This window comes from Myxocyprinus asiaticus, chromosome 13 (genome assembly GCF_019703515.2).
Source record: "Myxocyprinus asiaticus isolate MX2 ecotype Aquarium Trade chromosome 13, UBuf_Myxa_2, whole genome shotgun sequence".
Lineage (NCBI taxonomy): Eukaryota > Metazoa > Chordata > Actinopteri > Cypriniformes > Catostomidae > Myxocyprinus > Myxocyprinus asiaticus.
In genome coordinates, this window is record NC_059356.1 from 9,519,552 (window position 1) to 9,538,227 (window position 18,676).

An 18,676-nucleotide genomic window follows, 5' to 3' on the forward strand; every position below is an offset into this window, starting at 1 on the left:
AGTGTACACAAAAACAAGGGCATGTATGTCATGACTTGACCTAGAGCAGGGGGGCCTAACCTTTTTTGAACCAAGATCTACTTTTAAATTTGTCAGTGTGCCGAGATCTACCAGTCCAAACAGAAAGCCACAGTCGCTACTCATAGCGTATCTACATATTTAATATGCACAAAACAAACAGAAAAGTAGGCCTAATCCAGATATAATAAAACATAGCCTAGTTCTAGTTAGAAAAGTGACAATAAAGTTATTTCTCTACCTTAGTAGGACCTCTGGCACTGGGAGGACGCAGCTAGTTTCTCATAGTCAGGGCAGTAGGAGCTGGTCGCAAGCCTTAAGCAGGCCACAAAGTGGTCATCAGTCATTGTAGATCTGTACTTCGACTTGATGATTTTCATGTGAGAGAAAGCACACTCACACAAATAGGTTGATCCGAAAAGTGCTGTCAAGTTGAAAGCACATCTTCTGAGGTTGTGATACTTTTGTTCAGGCAGTAAGTTCCAGAACTCTCCATTCATGCCAGGTGTTGCCCTGGATTTGATCTCAATGTCATTTTGCAGTGTGAGAATCTCATTCTCAACAGCAGAGCTATCCAAGTGGAACATTGATACGATTTTGGAGGCAATACAATCCACATCAATACTTGGGCCAAATGGAAAACACAGATAGCTGGCAACAGGCTTGATGGATGAAAAGTCTGTAAAACGCCTCTCAAATTCGAACAAGATGCTCTGAACTTGCTCCTCATAACGTGCATTGTCAAGCTGCACAAAGTCTTTGCCCTGACTCTGAAGTTCTGCCTGCATGTGAGGAAAGTTCCGCAGGTCATTGTGTTGCAGCATACTTGACAGCAGTTGTAGCTTGCTTTTAAATGTGTTCACTGAAATTATCACGTTGATTACATGTTTATCTTTACCCCACAGCTCTAAATTAAAATCATTCCACAGGTCAGTGAGATCGGTCAGGAATGCTAAATCCAATAGCCACTGGTAGTCCTCTAGCTGGGCATATTCTACATGTTTTGAAAGCTTCAGAAAATCTTTGATTTCAGGCAACAACACTGAGAATCTCGCTAAAAATTTTCCTCTACTCAGCCATCTAACATCCATGTGCAGCAACAGGTCTGTGTGTTCTGCACCTGTCTCCTCCAAATGAGCACGGAATAACCTTCTCTGTAGACTCCTGGCCCGAACGGAACACACAATCTTCATTGCAACATCCATCACTTTCATGTTTAAAATCTTACCACACAATGCCTGCTGGTAGATTATACAGTGGTAATTAAGGAAGTCCGGGAAATATTCACTCTGTTTGCACAATGCAATGAACCCGCTAGTACGGCCCACCATTGCTGGAGCACCATCAGTTGTGGTAGAGATGAGTTTGAAGAGGGGCAATTGGGTTTTGACAAATTCCATGAAAGCTTGGAAAATATCTTCGCCTCTAGTGTGTCCTTTCAATAGCAAAATGGTGAGTAGCTCTTCTTTTGCACCCATGTCTCCAAAAACCATTCTGATGAAAACACATAACTGAGCCACATCCATGACATCAGTCGACTCGTCAAATTGAAGAGAAAAACATTCACACCCTTCAATATCCTTCCTCAGCTGCTCCTCGACATCCTCTGCCATTCCCTCGCATCGCCGTGTAACAGTGCCACGGGATAATTGCATGTCCTTAATGGCAACTATGATATCACTTTTATTCTTAAAGTCAATAAATAGTGCATCTGCAGCCTCGACGAACGCTTCTTTCACAACTTCACCGTCCCTGAAAGACTTCTTGTGTTTTGCAAGAACGTGACTGACGCGATAAGATACAATAGTTGCAGCCTTATCCTTGGTGTTTGGCCTGGTAAAAATAGACTGCTGTGCTGCTAACTGCCCCTTCAATTCCCGGACTTTTCGGGTGCGTTGAGCTAATTTAGCCGGGAAATCTGCATCGTAGCTTTTGTGCACAGTCTTGAAATGCCGCTCCAAATTGCCCTTCTTCGGTAAGGCCACGCTTGCATTGCAAATAAGACAGATGGACTTATAATTATAATTAATAATTTTATTTATCACACATTATACATTTGCACATATACAGTGAAATTCTTTTTTTTTTTTCACATATCCCAGCTAGGCTGGGGTCAGAGTGCAGGGTCAGCCATGATATGGCGCCCCTGGAACAGATAGGGTCAAGGGCCTTGCTCAAGGGCCCAACAGTGGCATCTTGGCAGTGCTGGGGCTTGAACCCCTGACCTTCTGATCAGTAACCCAGAGCCTTAACCGCTGAGCTACCACTGCCCCCCAAATTTGAATAAACAAAACAATAATCCTCCTGCCAGTCTGAATGAAAATATGTTTTCGATTTTTTGGCTTCTGCCATAAATGCTTTTTACTTTGCTGAAGTCACAGCTCTCTCAACCTCACTAATAGCGAGTCCCTACTAATAATGTAATGTGCCTAGCTAAAACCATAGCAACAAACCATACCCAGCATGCACAGCTAAAACCCTGGCGGAATTTGGATTAGCGTACTAGCATACTACTATTGCTATTTCTGCCATATATTTATATGAAATAGTATGAGTAGTAAGTTAGTATGCGATTTCGAATTTAGCTCCTGAATTCGTCGCTGTAATTTTTAAGGGTTAACATTTTAAGTATTTGAGGTCTGAGATGTGGGAATGGTGAAGAGAGAGAGGGTAAACCAGAGTGCAGTTTACTCTCGCGATCGACTGGGAAACAGTCTGCGATCGACTGGTTGGGCACAATTCACCTAGAGTCGCTAGAGCCAGTGTCATGCCAGATTTATCCCCTCTGCACAATCCTATCCCCCTTGGACCCCAAGAAGTAGCCGCTTGAAGTGCATGTTCAAAAATACTGATTTATTGCGATATCTAATCAAAATAACCTTTCCAATTATCCTTTTGTAGTAGTGGTAGCAACAAATAATAAATAGTACAAAAATAAAGATAGTGTAGTAACTTGTGTATGGTATTTGCTAGGCTAATCATTTGGAGGTAAGATAAGCTAGCAGGCTAACTGTTAGCTTGTGAGCTGAGAAAAGAAACTAGAAATGTTAATTATAGTATTGGTAGCAACAAATAATAAATAATTCATAATGAGGGTGTGCTACCTTGCATAGGGTATTTGCAGGCAAGCAGGCTAATCAATTAGTGGTAAGCTTTGCTAGTAGGCTAACCGTTAGCTTGCAAGCAAATTGAGAAATAGAAACAAGCAATGTTAATTACTGTAGTGGTATCAACAAATATAAATAATAATAAAAAAATAGTATTGTAGTAACTTGTATAATGTAAATGCTATGCTCACAGGCTAATTAGTTAGCAGTAAGCTAAGATAGCAGGCTAATCGGCAAACAGTAGGCATGCAATGCTAGTAGGCTAACCTTTAGTTTGTAAGCTAGATGCGAAAAAGAAACAAGAAATGTTAATTAGTGGTGGCAACAAATAATACAAAAATTATGATTTGTAATAACTTGCATAAGGTATATGCTAGGCTAGCAGAATAATCAGTTAACGGTAAAATAAGCTTGCAGACTAATCAGCTAATCTTAGTAATATTCAACAAGTAATACATAATACAAACAATAATGACAGTTTAGTAACTTGTGTATGGTATATGCTAGGCTAGCAGGCTAATTAGTTAGTGGTAAGCTAAGCTAGAAGGCGATTAGGCTAACAGTATGGTACATGGCTAACGTCATGCTATGCTAGCAGGCTAAATGTTAGCTTATGAGCTAACTGAGTAAAATAAATTTGAAATTTGAATTATAATAGTGGTAGCTAGAAGGCTAAATGTTAGCTTATGAGCTAACTGAGTAAAAGAAATGAGAAAAGTTAATTATAGTAGTCGTAGCTAGAAGGCTAAATGTTAGCTTATGAGCTGAGTAAAATAAATGAGAAATGTTAATTACAGTAGTGGTAGCTACATATAATAGACAAAAAAATAATGATAGTGTCATAACTTAGCTAGTTGACTAATCAGTTAGCAGAAAGAAGGGCTAGCAGACTAATTGGCTAACTAGCAGTATGGTATGCAATTTAAGTGCTAATCTTTCCTGTTTATATGTGACGTTAAATTTAGAAATGACATAAATTAAATAATAATAATAAAAAAAAAAAAAAACACAACATCAATTATCATATATCATGGTTTCCACCCTTTTTTGACTAATGATCTTTGACTCATGATCTATAACTATAACTATAAAATTGAAAGACATCTACGCTAATATTATTCTATTTGTTTCCATGTCTCCAGGATATAAATCCCGAGGTTCCAGCTCCGTTCCTGCTTACTGTCAGACTCAACTGCTGTGTGTCTCTGAGTGATGATGACTAAATGCAGCTGGTGCCAGCCAGACATCACTTAAGTCTTTTACGATGGACTTCAGAGGATGAACTGATCCCAACTCCAACTGTAAGACATCGGATACTTCATATGCCACTGCCTGAACCTTGGATTTAGGATGGACTCCACCAAACCTCACCGAAATGACCTGCCGGTTGAACTGCAATGCACCTCATTGATCTCTGCCTGCATCACCTTTGTTTATTGATGGACTACACTCTTGAAATGGAATACATCGACTATCGTTTAATTGCCAACAAAAGCTTTCATCAGCCAACTAACAAAGGACAATGCATCTATGTGAACTTCTGCAGTTAATCCAGGATGAACTTCAAAGATATTAGTCATTCATATTACAGTTCATAAAAAAACCTTTTTTTTAAACACTGGACCTTAACACTTTTACTAATCTTAAACCATGACCTGCACTGCACACAAATAACTAATATTGGCATTATATTCATGCTGGTTATCCAGAGGGGAACTGGCCCCCACAGTGAGCCTGGTTTCTCCCAAGGTTATTTTTCTCCATTAACCAACATCTTATGGAGTTTTGTGTTCCTTGCCACAGTCGCCTTCGGCTTGCTCACTGGGGTTATAAATACAATTATGATTTAACTGTTTATTTTTTATACACAATATACAATCATATTTAATCAAACTACATAATGGTGACTCTAAGACTTTATAGATATTACAGTTTCATTTTCTGTTAATGCATGATTTTCTGTAAAGCTGCTTTGAAACGAAGTGCTATACAAATAAAAATGACTTAACTAATGAATTTCCATGACTTTTGTGATTACTGGAGAATTTTTTTTAATCATTTTGATTGACCAATTTGCTAATGAATCACTTTTATTAAAAAAAAAAAAATCAGTGATTAGTGAACCATTTAAACTAATTCATTGAAAAGCGCAGAATTCAAAGAACTATTTACTGACAAATAAGACATCAGTATAGCTTTGCAATCAAGTTTTACTCTACAAAAGAGCAATATTTAGCCATTTACTATAGAATTTTCCATCATTTTTCCATGACTTTTGAGATTTTATTAATTTCCATGACATTTCCAGGCTTGTAAAACAATTATAAAATTCCCCGACATCTCCAGGTTTTCCATGACCGTGGTAACCTATCTATTTTAGTCAAGATGACCTACATCATAAAGCGATTCTGTAGGATTTCTATCTGGCACCGAAGAGAGTACCCATTAAACGTTCTTGCAGCCAACAGTATCTGTTTTGTTTTTAGTATTCTGAGGGGGGACAGAATATTACATGACACCATACAGGGTAAATGATTGGGTAGATTTTCTCAAACTGACCCCAGTACCATCAGTCTGTAGCCAGTCACGGGTTTCAGGTTGAAGTCTGTGTGGAACTCTATCAGAAAGGATGAGCCATGGCCTGGATGTGTGTGTGGTTGGGGCTTGCCAGAGGATTTGGTGAGCAATTAATATTTCACCACGCCCAGCCAGGAGAGGAGTATCCTCTTTCAGTGACTGGCCATTCAAACCCGCTACCCATAAATATCACAAATCAGGGTTCCCGCCGTACAGCCCCATACGCTTTGTGCTAATGCTAGATAGCCAAGTGCTTCATTCAGTGGCATTAGAGCTCATTAACTTAAAAGGAGAGCTTGCAATGAGATCAAGTATCTCATCAGACTAGCCCTATCACTAAAATTAGCATGGGTATAATATAAGAGACAAGGACCGTGACATTACGTAGTTATGGTGTTGCATTGCCTGTTGAGAAGCATTACATAACGCTCTGCTCTGTGTCTGAAATCGCTGTTGGTGAAACAGAGCACAGGCTCCTCTGGGAATAAACAAAATCCCGTCATTTACATGCATTGATAGGCGTATGTCACTGCCCACAGTTTTGGCTCATGTTTTTGCAAGCATGTAAATAAAAGACTTGATGAACTAAAGGAGGAAGGCTAGGATGTTTTTGGATATATTGAGAGCTCGAGTCATCAGTTTTGTGCTGTTAGAAACACCACACAACCTATAACGTAATCAGCAGGCCACATTATAATTTGACCAACAATGACAAAGTCTTATAAGGCTGAATCTGGTGCATACTTTTTAGCTACCAAGCTAAAATAAACAGTTAAAGGTGGTGGTGAAAGATTAAGGTGGGTTTGAAAGGTTGATTTTTCTTTATATACTGTTGAGGTGACACTTGTCTGTCGGATCAGTTTGGATTTAGCATTGCTCCACCGGCAATCCTCTTTAAAGTGATCCTGATCCCCATCCACCAAAGTCACATGGACTGTAACTGTCCACGTCACGGTACGGCATTAGTCACACACATATGGGAGTTCAACTTGGGAGTTCAACTTTGCATGGACTTTCTTTTTTTTTTTTTTATATGGTAAATATATTTACTACAGCCTACCCTGACACTACCTTTTACATAAACCTTTAGCCTTTTAAAGCGTATCTAGTTTCTAATACTTACGGTACTGGATTAACTAGATTTATATATGGAAGGGTTGGTGTTCCTCTTGAGCATTTAGCCGCCCAATTGATGCCACCCATTTAATTTGATAAGAACTGGGTCATGTTGTGGAGACTCTCCATGTTGTGCTGAAATGTATGTATTTTGTCCATCTACATCTACACATTGATTATCTGGAATCTATATTCAGACATCTGACACTTTTATGCCATACAGCTGTCAAGATAATCTGATCTATCCAAGGAAAAACAACCCATAATCTGAGCAGACTCAGACCCAGCATGAAAAATACAATACAAACAGGTTTCAACTTTGGTTTGTTTATTGTGCATGAAGGAGAGGGATATTTTAAAATACTCACAGAGTTTTCATATGAGGAGGGGGTGTACGTGTCTGACAGGGTCTTGGAGTTTTTCCTGATGGGGGAGTCGCTGTAGTCCGCTGGAGGCAGAACCATCATGTCATCCTCTGTGTCCTGCTGCATGAGGTTGGCCACACTCTTACTGCGCATCGGAGGGTTTCCCACATTACTACAACACACAATCATGTCAGGTTACACTCACATTGCAAATACTGATTCCATCCATTCAGCAGAAGCATTTTCAAACGTTTTATAACAATTTACCCTTGCAAACAACAGGTTTTGAAATAGTCCAATGTTCTGCTGTGTCAGGCAAAATCTTATAAACCAATGTTTCTCAACTGGTGGGTCGCAAGTCTAATCGGACTGGGTCGCGGACATCAGGGAATGAATAATGCCACGGTTCTCCATTTGAAAATTTGTCGCCAGCCTCCCAAGTGAAACTTAAGGCAGAGGCAAATTTAATGATAATCTTGCGTTCCATGCTTTATTCGCACTAAAGGATTCTCATCTGCAACATGAAGCTTGGTTTTCACGTGAGTGTAATGGAACTCGCGCCAATGATCCGCTCTAATCTACTGCATCTCTGGCACGTGCACAACAACTGGGCGTCCCTCGATATTGCACAGCAGACCACAAAACTGATGTGACATTTATTTCTAGTGAGAATTTTCCAGTTCTCGCCATGTTAGATAGTTAAATCGCTATGGAGGAAGTCAAACCTCTCCAACAGTAGACAGCCCCGACATTTAAAGCAGCACTGTAATATTTTGACAAAACTGTTATAGTTTGATATTTATTAATCTATTAGACCTCATTTGTATTACAACGGTGGCAGTTGCAGTTGCTAAATGTGTTTCGACTACATTTTTCAGAAATACTATAATTTATTACCGTTTGCATTATTATTATTATTATTTATTAACTAGCCATATATTTAGCTAACCATGGTAGTGAGGAGCCATACATGGTCTTACCTGTACTTACAGTAGTCTCAACCAGACAATTCGTCTATTTGTGTCTTTTTTAGACACCAAATTACATAACTGAAAAAAGTAATTGTCAAATTAAACATTGCTTTCTATTTCTTGTTTTTTTTTGTTAGTTTATGGTTATCAAGCTAGACAATTATATACCTAAATTACTATAGATAGCAAACATTCATTGAAATTCATGCTCTGAGAGTTTTTACAATATTGAATTATCCAAGGATATTACTTTTATTTACAGAATATTATAGTCAACATACAGTATAGTATTCACACAAACTAAACTAAATACATTATGTCATGGAAAAGCAATAAACTCTTGTGTATTTCAAACATTTGTTGAGGTAGGTGCATCTTTTTTTTGCCCACACGCACATCTTTGAATGACATCACACACAGCATGAAGAGTACAGCATGAGATTAGTAGTCTAGAACAGCATAGCTGGGTCAGTCTGGGTAAATCCTATTTCCAGTGTTTCACTCTCAGCATGCTAACACTGTGTTAGTGTTGTGAGCCAAAGTCTGTTTAAGGAGTCAACTTTTCCATGCCAGATGCAAGTCAGATAAAAGCTCCCAAGCACTTTCATGCGAACTGTGCTGATGAAAGTGAAAGACCAATATTTAGCTTGGCTGATTAAGTGTCAGTTTCTAAATCTGCTGATAGCACTATTTATACTTGTACTGTTTAGTAAATTTTAATATTAATTTCAATATTGTGTAAAAAAAAATATTTGTTTGTGTATATCTATCTATCTATCTATATAAACTCAGTAAAAAAAGAAACGTCCTCTCACTTTCAACTACTTTGATTTTCAGCAAACTTAACATGTAAATATTTGTATGAACATAAAAAGAACACTGACATTCCTGTCTTGCAGGAAATTACGCACAGGACGAGCAGTATGGCTGGTGGCATTGTCATGCTGGAGGGTCATGTCAGGATTAGCCTGCAGGAAGGGTACCACATGAGGGAGGAGGATGTCTTCCCTGTAACGTACAGCATTGAGATTGCCTGCAAGGACAACAAGCTCAGTCCGATGATGCTGTGACACACCGCCCCAGACCATGACGGACCCTCCCCCTCCAAATCGATCCCACTCCAGAGTGCAGGCCTCGGTGTAATGCTCATTCCTTCGACAATAAATGCGAGACCGACCATCACCCCTGGTGAGACAAAACCACGACTCGTCAGTGAAGAGCACTTTTTGCCAGTCCTGTCTGGTCCAGCGAAGGTGGGATGGGCCCATAGGCGATGTTGTTGCCGGTGATGTCTGGTAAGGACCTGCCTTACAACAGGCCTACAAGCCCTCAGTCCAGCCTCTCTCAGCCTATTGATGACAGTCTGAGCACTGATGGAGGGACTGTGTGTTCCTGGTGTAACTCAGGCAGCTGTTGTTGCCATCCTGTACCTGTCCCACAGGTGTGATATTCGGATGTACTAATCCTGTGCAGGTGTTGTTACATGTGGTCTGCCACTGCAAGGACGATCAGCTGTTCTTCCTGTCTCCCTGTAACGCTGTCTTAGGTGACTCACAGTACCGACATTGCAATTTATTGCCCTGGCCACATCTGCAGTCCTCATGCCTCCATGCATCATGCCTAAGGCACGTTCATGAGCAGGGACCCTGGGCATCTTTCTTTTGGTGTATTTCAGAGTCAGTAGAAAGGTCTCTTTAGTGTCTTAAGTTTTTATAACTGTGACCTTAATTGCCTCCGTCTGAAAGCTGTTAGTGTCTTAAGAACCGTTCCACAGGAGCATGTTCATTATTTGTTTATGGTTCATTGAACAAGCATGGAAAACATTGTTTAAACCCTTTACAATAAAGATCTGTAAAGTTATTTGGATTTTTACAAAATTATCTTTAAAATACAGTGTCCTGAAAAAGGGACGTTTCTTTATATACACTACCGGTCAAAAGTTTTTAAACACTTGACCGAAATGTTTCTCATGATCTTAAAAATCTTTTGATCTGAAGGCGTATGCTTAAATGTTTGAAATTAGTTTTGTAGACAAAAATATAATTGTGCCACCATATTAATTTATTTCATTATAAATTTAAATTTAATAAAAAAAAAAGTTTTGAAATTGATGACTTGGACCAAATAATAATGAAAAGCAGCCAATAAGTGCCCAACATAGATGGGAACTCCTTCAATACTGTTTAAAAAGCATCCCAGGGTGATACCTCAGAAGTTGGTTGAGAAAATGTCAAGAGTACATGTCTGCAAATTCTAGGCAAAAGGTGACTACTTTGAAGATGCTAAAATATAACACAGTTTTGATTTATTTTGGATTTTGTTTAGTCACAACATAATTCCCATAGTTCCATTTATGTTATTCCATAGTTTTAATGACTTTACTATTATTCTAAAAATGTGAAAAAATATATATATGTATAATAAAGAATAAGTGTTTCAAAACTTTTGACTGGTAGTGTGTGTGTGTGTGTGTGTGTTATATATATATATATATATATATACACACACACAGTTGAAGTCAGAAGTTTACATACACCTTAGCCAAATACATTTAAACTACGTTTTTCACAATTCCTTTTTTTTCTCTCCATTTTTTCTATCCAATTTGGTATGCACAATTCCCAATGCGCTCTTAGGTCCTCATGGTGGCGTAGTGACTCGCCTCAATCCGGGTGGCAGAGGATGATCTCAGTTGCCACCGCATCTGAGACAGTCAATCCGCGCACCTTATCACATGGCTTGAGCGCATTACCGTGGAGACGTAGCGTGTGTGGAGGCTCACGCTATTCTCTGTGGCATCCACACACAACTCACCATGTGCCCCACCGAGAGCGAGAACCACATTATGGTGACCACGAGGAGGTTAACCCAACATGGCTCTACCCACCCTAGCAACCGGGACAACTGGTTGCTTAGGAAGCCTGACTGGAGTCACTCAGCACACCCTGGATTCGAACCTGAGTTTTTCACAATTCCTGACATTTAATCGTAGAAAACATTCCCTGTCTTAGGTCAGCTAGGATCACTATTTTAAAAATGTGAAATGTCAGAATAATAGTGGAAAGAATGATTTATTTCAGCTTTTATTTCTTTCATCACATTCCCAATGGGTAAGAAGTTTACATACACTTTGTTAGTATTTGGTAGTATTGCCTTTAAATTGTATAACTTGGGTCAAACCTTTTGAGTAGCCTTCTACAAGCTTCTCACAATAAGTTGCTGGAATTTTGGCCCATTCCTCCAGACAGAACTGGTGTAACTGAGTCCGGTTTGTAGGCCTCCTTGCTCGCACACGCTTTTTCATTTCTGCCCACAAATTTTCTATCAGATTGAGGTCAAGGCTTAGTGATGGCCACTCCAATACCTTGACTTTGCTGTCTTTAAGCCATTTTGCCACAACTTAGGAGGTATGCTTGGGGTCATTGTCCACTTGGAAGACCCATTTGCGACCGAGTTTTAACATCCTGGCTGATGTCATGAGATGTTGCTTCAATATATCCATATATTCAATTTCCTTCCTCATGATGCCATCTATTTTGTGATGTGCACCTGTCCCTCCTGCAGCAAAACACCCCCACAAAATGATGCTGCCACCTCCATGCTTCACAGTTGGGATGGTGTTCTTCGGCTTGCATCCTCACCCTTTTTCCTCCAAACATAACAATGGTCATTATGGCCAAAAAGTTCATTTTTTGTTTCATCAGACCAGAGGACATTTCTCCAGAAAGTAAGATCTTTGTCCCTATGTGCACTTGCAAAATGTAGTCTGGCTTTTTTATGGTGGCTTTGGAGCAGTGGCTTCTTCCTTGCTGAACAACCTTTCAGGTTATGTTGATATAGGACTCGTTTTACTGTGGATATAGATACTTGTCTACCTGTTTCCTCCAGCATCTTCACAAGGTCCTTTGCTGTTGTTCTGGGATAGATTTGCACTTTTCACACCAAATTACATTCATCTCTAGGTGACAGAATTCATCTCCTTCCTGAGCGGTATGATGGCTGCGTGGTCCCATGGTGTTTATACTTGCGTACTATTGTTTGTACAGAAGAACGTGGTACCTTCAGGTGTTTGGAAATTGCTCCCAAGGATGAACCAGACTTGTGGAGGTCCACTATTCTTTTCCTGAGGTCTTGGCTGATTTCTTTTGACTTTCCCATGATGTCAAGGAAAGACGCACTACATTTTGAAAGTAGGCCATACAATACATCTACAGGTACACCTTCAATTGACTCCAATTAGCCTCTCAGAAGCTAATTGGCTAATTGCCTAAAGGCTTGACATAATTTTCTGGAATTTTCCAAGCTGCTTAAAGGCACAGTTAACTTAGTGTATGTAAACTTCTGACCCACTGGAATTGTGATAGTCATTTAAAAGTGAGGGGGACATACACAATATTAGGCAGGAGGTTTTAATGTTGTGGCTGATTGGTGTATATACAGTATATATGCTGTATATACACTAATGAGCCAAAACATTTTGACCACCTGCCTTTAATGCTGTTGGTCCTCCGCGTGCCACCAAAACAGCGCCAACCCTCCGAGGCATGGACTCTACAAGACCCTTGAAGGTATCCTGTGGTATCTGGCACCAAGACATTAGCAGCAGATCCTTCAAGTCCTTTAAGTGGCGAGGTGGAGCCGCCGTGGATCGGACTTGTTGGTCCAGCACATCCCACAGATGCTCAATCAGATTGAGATCTGGGTAATTCGGAGGCCAGGGCAACACCAGCATCACACTCCCTCCAATGGCTTGTCGCTTTCCCATAGTGCATCCCGGTGCCATCACTTCCCCACATAAACAGTGCACACGTACATGGCCGTCCACATGATATAAAAGAAAACGGGACTCATCGGACCAGGCGAACTTCTTCTACTGCGTAAGGTCCAGTTCCGACACTCGCGTGCCCATTGTAGGCACTTTTGATGGTATACGGGTCATCATGGGCACTCTGACTGGTCTGTGGCTACGCAGTCCCATTCACAGCAGGATGTGATGCACTGTGTGTTGTGACACATTCCTCCTGTAAGCATCAATAACATTTTCTGTGACTCGTGCAACAGTGGAGCTTCTTTCGGTTCAGACCAGACGGGATAGCCTTTGTTGCCCTCGTGCATCGATGAGCCTTGGGCGACGAACACCCTGACAACTGCTGACCGGAAGCACCCCAAAAGCCTTGCCATTTCAGAGATGCTCTGACCCAGTTGTCTGGCCATAACAATTTGTCCCTTGTCTATGTCGCTCAGGTCTTTACTCCTGCCTATTTCTCCTGCATTCAACACATTGTCTATGAGAACTGATTGTTCGCTTACCATCTAATCTACCCAGACCTTGACATGTGGCCTTGTTAGGAGATGATCAACGTTATTCAATTCACCTGTGAGAGGTCATAATGTTTTGGCTCATATATATATATATATATATATATATATATATATATATACACACACACACATACATACATACACACACACACACACACACACGCACTCTGTATATATACTGTATATATACAATTTTATTATCTTATTTTACTACACTGTATATATAATTATATATTATATAGTATTATATTGTATATAATATAGGCATTAAATCTGCCACCCTGCTCTATAGATATCATTATTGTTATCAGCCATTTATAAAAACCAATTGGTTAAAACATATTAAACTTTCTTTTAATCAATCCTTAATCTATTATTAGATAACGCATAATTAAACATATCCTGACTTCAAGCAGTGTTGTAGAGAAAAAAATGATCTAACTGGGATGTATGTAGTCTTTGACATTGAGAAGAAAAAGGTTGTAACAGTTCTAAAATAAGGCTTGACTGTTGTGAAGCTTGTGTTTCCTAGATGCAGTGATCAGTATCAGAGCTAATCAGGACAACAAAGAACTGTGTTAGTGTGTGTGTTGTCTGATTACCTGTTATTTACTGCTGGCTCTGTGTATGCACGACAGTAAGATGATGGAAACCAGCCCCGCCTGTGAAAATACACAGACAGACAAGTCAATTACACAGGGAAAATATGCTTTTATCAGGACACAGGTCTGTTGAAAGTTGGCAAAAAACACTGAGAGAAGCACTTTGGTAGCAATTTGAACAGAGTTGCATTGCGTTCTCAGAATGGAAATCCAAGCAGAGAGCAGTTATTTGTTCATCTGTGCTTTAGTGTGCTGAACTGTTTACTTTAAATCAAAGGACTTAAGGAGCTGGTGAAAGAGCCGTGATTCTGTGACAAGGATATGCAGACAGTGATTTTAAGTCTATTTCCTGCTTGCTATTCAAGAACATGAGAGGACTTTTTAATTGATCTTGCAGAAGTATTCCTAATAATAACAGTCGATTAGTCAGAAGTTTGCTATAATAGAAGCACTCAAGTCTGTCTGAACTGTGCAAATGGTGCTTGCATGTAATTTGGCACATATTAACGGGTTGCTAGGTGACAGGTCTGACTTTGTGCATCTTCTCTATAGGATTCAGATGGGTTTGATGTTGTTTCATAGCAGAACACCACCAACATATAAATAAATAAGCGAGCTGCAAGGAATAGTTCATCCAAAAATGAAAATTCTGTCAACATTTACTCACCCTCATGTTGTCCCAAATCCAACTTTTAAAAAAATATATATTTTAAAGATATTTTGAAGAATGCTCATGCTGCTCTTTTAGTCCAGCTCCAAAAATGCAGTCCATATGACTCATTCGCTACATACAAAACCTTCTGAAACCATACAGTAGCCTTGTGTGATTATCAGACCGATATGTAAGCCATTATTCACCAAATATATTCTCCTCCACCATAGCTCTCAAATCTCATTCGTACTTCTGCATATTCAAGTATGCTACAGTCAGGCAAGTTTCACCAGGACTGGCATCAACGACAATCAGTCACAAAACACTAGAGAACCGATGACGTTTGACGCCACTGATGGTGAATAACAATTAAAATTTCTGAACAGTCATATGGACTATGTTTATGGAAACATTTTTGTCACTTTTGGAGCTTTCCAGTCCCAGTGCCCACTTAGTTTCATTGTACTGAAAAGAGCAGCATGAACACTGGGTAAAACATCTCCTTTTATGTTTCACAGAAGGGTTTGGAATGACTCAAGGGTGAGCAGAGGTGGGTAGAGAAGCCAAAAACTGCACTCAAATAAAAGTCTTAATACTTTTACAAAATAATTACTCAAGTAGAAATAATGTTAATAATTACTTGAGTAAGAAAGTATCCAATCAAAATAATACTACTCAAGAAGCAGATCTGATTATTATTTTTAACTTGCATGCAGTGATCATGTGCCTAGGTCATCCTTTATACCCTGTTACAGTGATAGTTCAAAGATTAAAATTCTGTTATCATTTATTCACCCAATCATTCATGTTCTAAACCCAAAAGACTTGAACACAATGAACACAATTAAGGAGATGTTGGACAGAATTTTAGCCTCAGTCACCATTCACTTTCATTGCATTTTGTTTTATTATTTTGAAAGTGAATGGTGCCTGAGGATGTCAGTCCCTAACATTCTGCCTAACACCTTGTTTTTGGGTTCCAAGAAGACTCACAGGTTTGGAACAACGAGAGCGAGTCTTAATGATAACAGAATATTCATTAATGGGTGAACGATCACTTTAAGGATGCTTAACAGATTTGGTCAGGTCTGATAATTAGAAGAAAAGTTTGGAAATGTTCCTAGTAATTATTACAGTAAAAAATATATATATATATTTTTATTATGAACCGAAACACCTACTATCATTATTTCACAATTTACTGAAGACCTGCATGGATTTTTACTTCAGTAAATTTAATGGCTTACAGTATTTACGGTGACAAAATAATTTGGATCATTAGTTTTGTACTCTGAAAAGTTAAACTGCACCTTTTCTGTGTTTAGAGGCAAGTTTAGGCTTATTTCAGTACAAAGCTTGTTTTATGTTGTCCTTAAGAAAACCGCACCGCACCTGTCAAACGCAGAGTTACTGTGCACGCATGCTTTATAATGTATAATGCTGTATGCTCGCACTGCATTAATAATGCACGCGATCAGAAGAACAAAAGGCAATTACACACAATGCTGATGTTAACATAGCATTTACATGTTTCCACTGATCATGGTATAAATATTGGGGGGTTGTACTTGCTTGTTTTGATTATTGGGGGGATTACCTCCCCCCAATCCCCCACGGAATCTACTCCCCTGACAGAGCCCGTAGTTACAGAATCCTCCTGAAACTGACCATTACCATAACAAACAAACCCATCGTCATCACCACAACTTACCGCAACGTGTTTTCTTAGGATCTGTAATTTTGCATGCTGAAATTGCGGCTTGTTTTGGTGTTAACTGAAGGCATCACATAACATAACTATTCTTTTTCACTGTGTTGTGAAGGAAGTTTGTTTTGAGTGTTTGCTGCTGCTGCAGTGATGATGGACTTGAGTGACAGAGAGCAGCTGTAACATTCCGGTGTTGTTTATTAACACTTATTAAACTAAAACCAGCAATGTAGTGACAGTAACGTTTGTAACAAAGTGAGAGTAAAAGTTTTTCATTAAAAATGTACTTGAGTAAGAGTAAAAGCACCCACCATTAAACTGACTCTTAACCCTTGTGTTGTGTTCATTTTGTGCTAACACATTTTGTGTTCCTGGTCTAAAATGACTGGCCCACTAAGATTGTTTATAAATCTCTCATATTGCATATATTATCACAAGATACTGCATTAGATCTTTTTATCAACTTCTTTTTTTTTGTAATGAGAACAGTTTTTGTACTTTTTTTAAAAATATATTTTTATTGATTATTTAAACTGAGCTTAAATCAGGCTAGTGAAAACAAAATAAAATAATACTTATATAATAAATTAATAAGCACTTGCTTGATCTTTAAAAAATGGGTGTCATTTTAAAGCTTAGAACCTGGACTTTTCAATGCATATTGCTGATCTTACCAATTCTTAAATAATGCTTTTTAATTTGCTGACAAATAAGAATTGTTTCGTGCTCATCATTTGCAAATTTGTTATCACATAAATTATATTCAGAGTTGGTAAAACCATAAAAAAGATGAAATAGCCATGTGTTATATATGAGGAAAGGCCTCATTTAGTAGAATGCAAAGAGCCAATTTGTTTCACTCAGAGGCCAAACTGCAGTGAGTATTAGTAAATATAATAAACAGGTGTGTCTTTTTGTCACGTTTTTCCTTATTACTTCCTGGAACATACATATAACATAGACAATGACATAACGTAATTTACAGCAGACAATCCCGATTCAAACGAGCCAAAACGCAACATAATATGATAAGTAGATCTTGAAATATTCCTCAAGAGTGTACATGGAAAGACGATGCACAAGAATTGCGTCTCCTCCACCAGCTGAAAGTCCCCAGGCCCTTGGGGAGATGGTGTTTTGCATCTCAGATAAGCTGCCGGCCCGTCTGCTCTCTTTAAGAGGGCTTCACATTGGTTTGATTGACACCTCAATGAACTGAGCGCTCTTCTTCACAGCTGGTTTGGAGAATGGCACCAACAGCTGTGTACACATGAGGGCTACTTCTGTACAGTACATTTGAGCTGGACTGCCTGGCTGTTTGGAATAGACTAACAACTTCACCTGAAAGTTATTTCTGGAAATTTGAGTTTGAAGTCCATTCCAGGTTAACTGTTAACCAAGCCAGTGTCCAAAACCTTTCATTAAAGGGGACGTATCATAGAAAACAGGATTTTCTTTGCTCTTTCCTTTGCTTTTGAAATAAAATAGCTTGGTGTTCTACTGTATATAGACAAACTGTTATGCAGTAGTCCTTTACTGGTTTTGCGTCAGGACCCAGTTTTTGAAATTGGTGGCGACCCATCAAAGTTCCCCGTGTTGTTTAATTGTACATACTGTATGTAAAAGAATTGTCTGTAAAATTAAAGATAGAAATGCATTACAATAAACTGCATAGGCCCAAAAATATTTAAAATAGTATCATGACAGGCTGAATAGGAAAACTGAGAGGTTTACAATTGCTAAGTGTCTCTTGAATTTCAATGGATTCATGCTGTTGGCAGCCAATAATTCAAAACTGTAAACACACTGTGGTCGGCAAAAACTTTTTTAATCCTTGTTGCAAGTGAACCCACATTTAATGTAGTATTGTTCGTATCTTGAGTAGTTTTGTTCTAGTTTGAGGATGAGGGCATGTCACACAACCTGTCCATGCTGGCATTTGCCTACTTTGACTAGCTTTAAACAAAGGACAGATACATTTTGCACCAACATACCTTTGATTGGATGCAGAGCCTTTGACATCAACGACAAAAAATATATTGTCTGTTTTTTCCTCCTTTTTAAAGGTTGATAAGCTTGCTAACTTTGCTATCCTAACTATGATTAGTTGCATTTTATTATTTGTATTTAGCATCGATTTTCTCTACTATCCACAGAAAAGAATGAGAACAGATCTTTGACTCATTTCTGTGTCTCAACCCAACAGTTAGGAGCTACTGCTGTAATTTTCACAATGCA

General features: G+C 38.9%; 1 protein-coding gene across 2 annotated transcripts in view; it reads right to left on the reverse strand.

Moving 5' to 3' along the window:
• LOC127450790 (brain-specific angiogenesis inhibitor 1-associated protein 2-like protein 1) overlaps positions 1 to 18,676 on the reverse strand; it is a 111,766-nt gene that overhangs the window by 11,736 nt on the left and 81,354 nt on the right. For both annotated transcript variants that reach the window (XM_051715148.1, XM_051715149.1), the window contains 2 exons: positions 14,079 to 14,138; positions 7,187 to 7,355 (listed from right to left, as the gene is read on the reverse strand). In XM_051715148.1, coding sequence (XP_051571108.1) covers positions 7,187 to 7,355; positions 14,079 to 14,138 — 229 coding nt within the window. The remainder of the gene's footprint in view (positions 1 to 7,186; positions 7,356 to 14,078; positions 14,139 to 18,676) is intronic.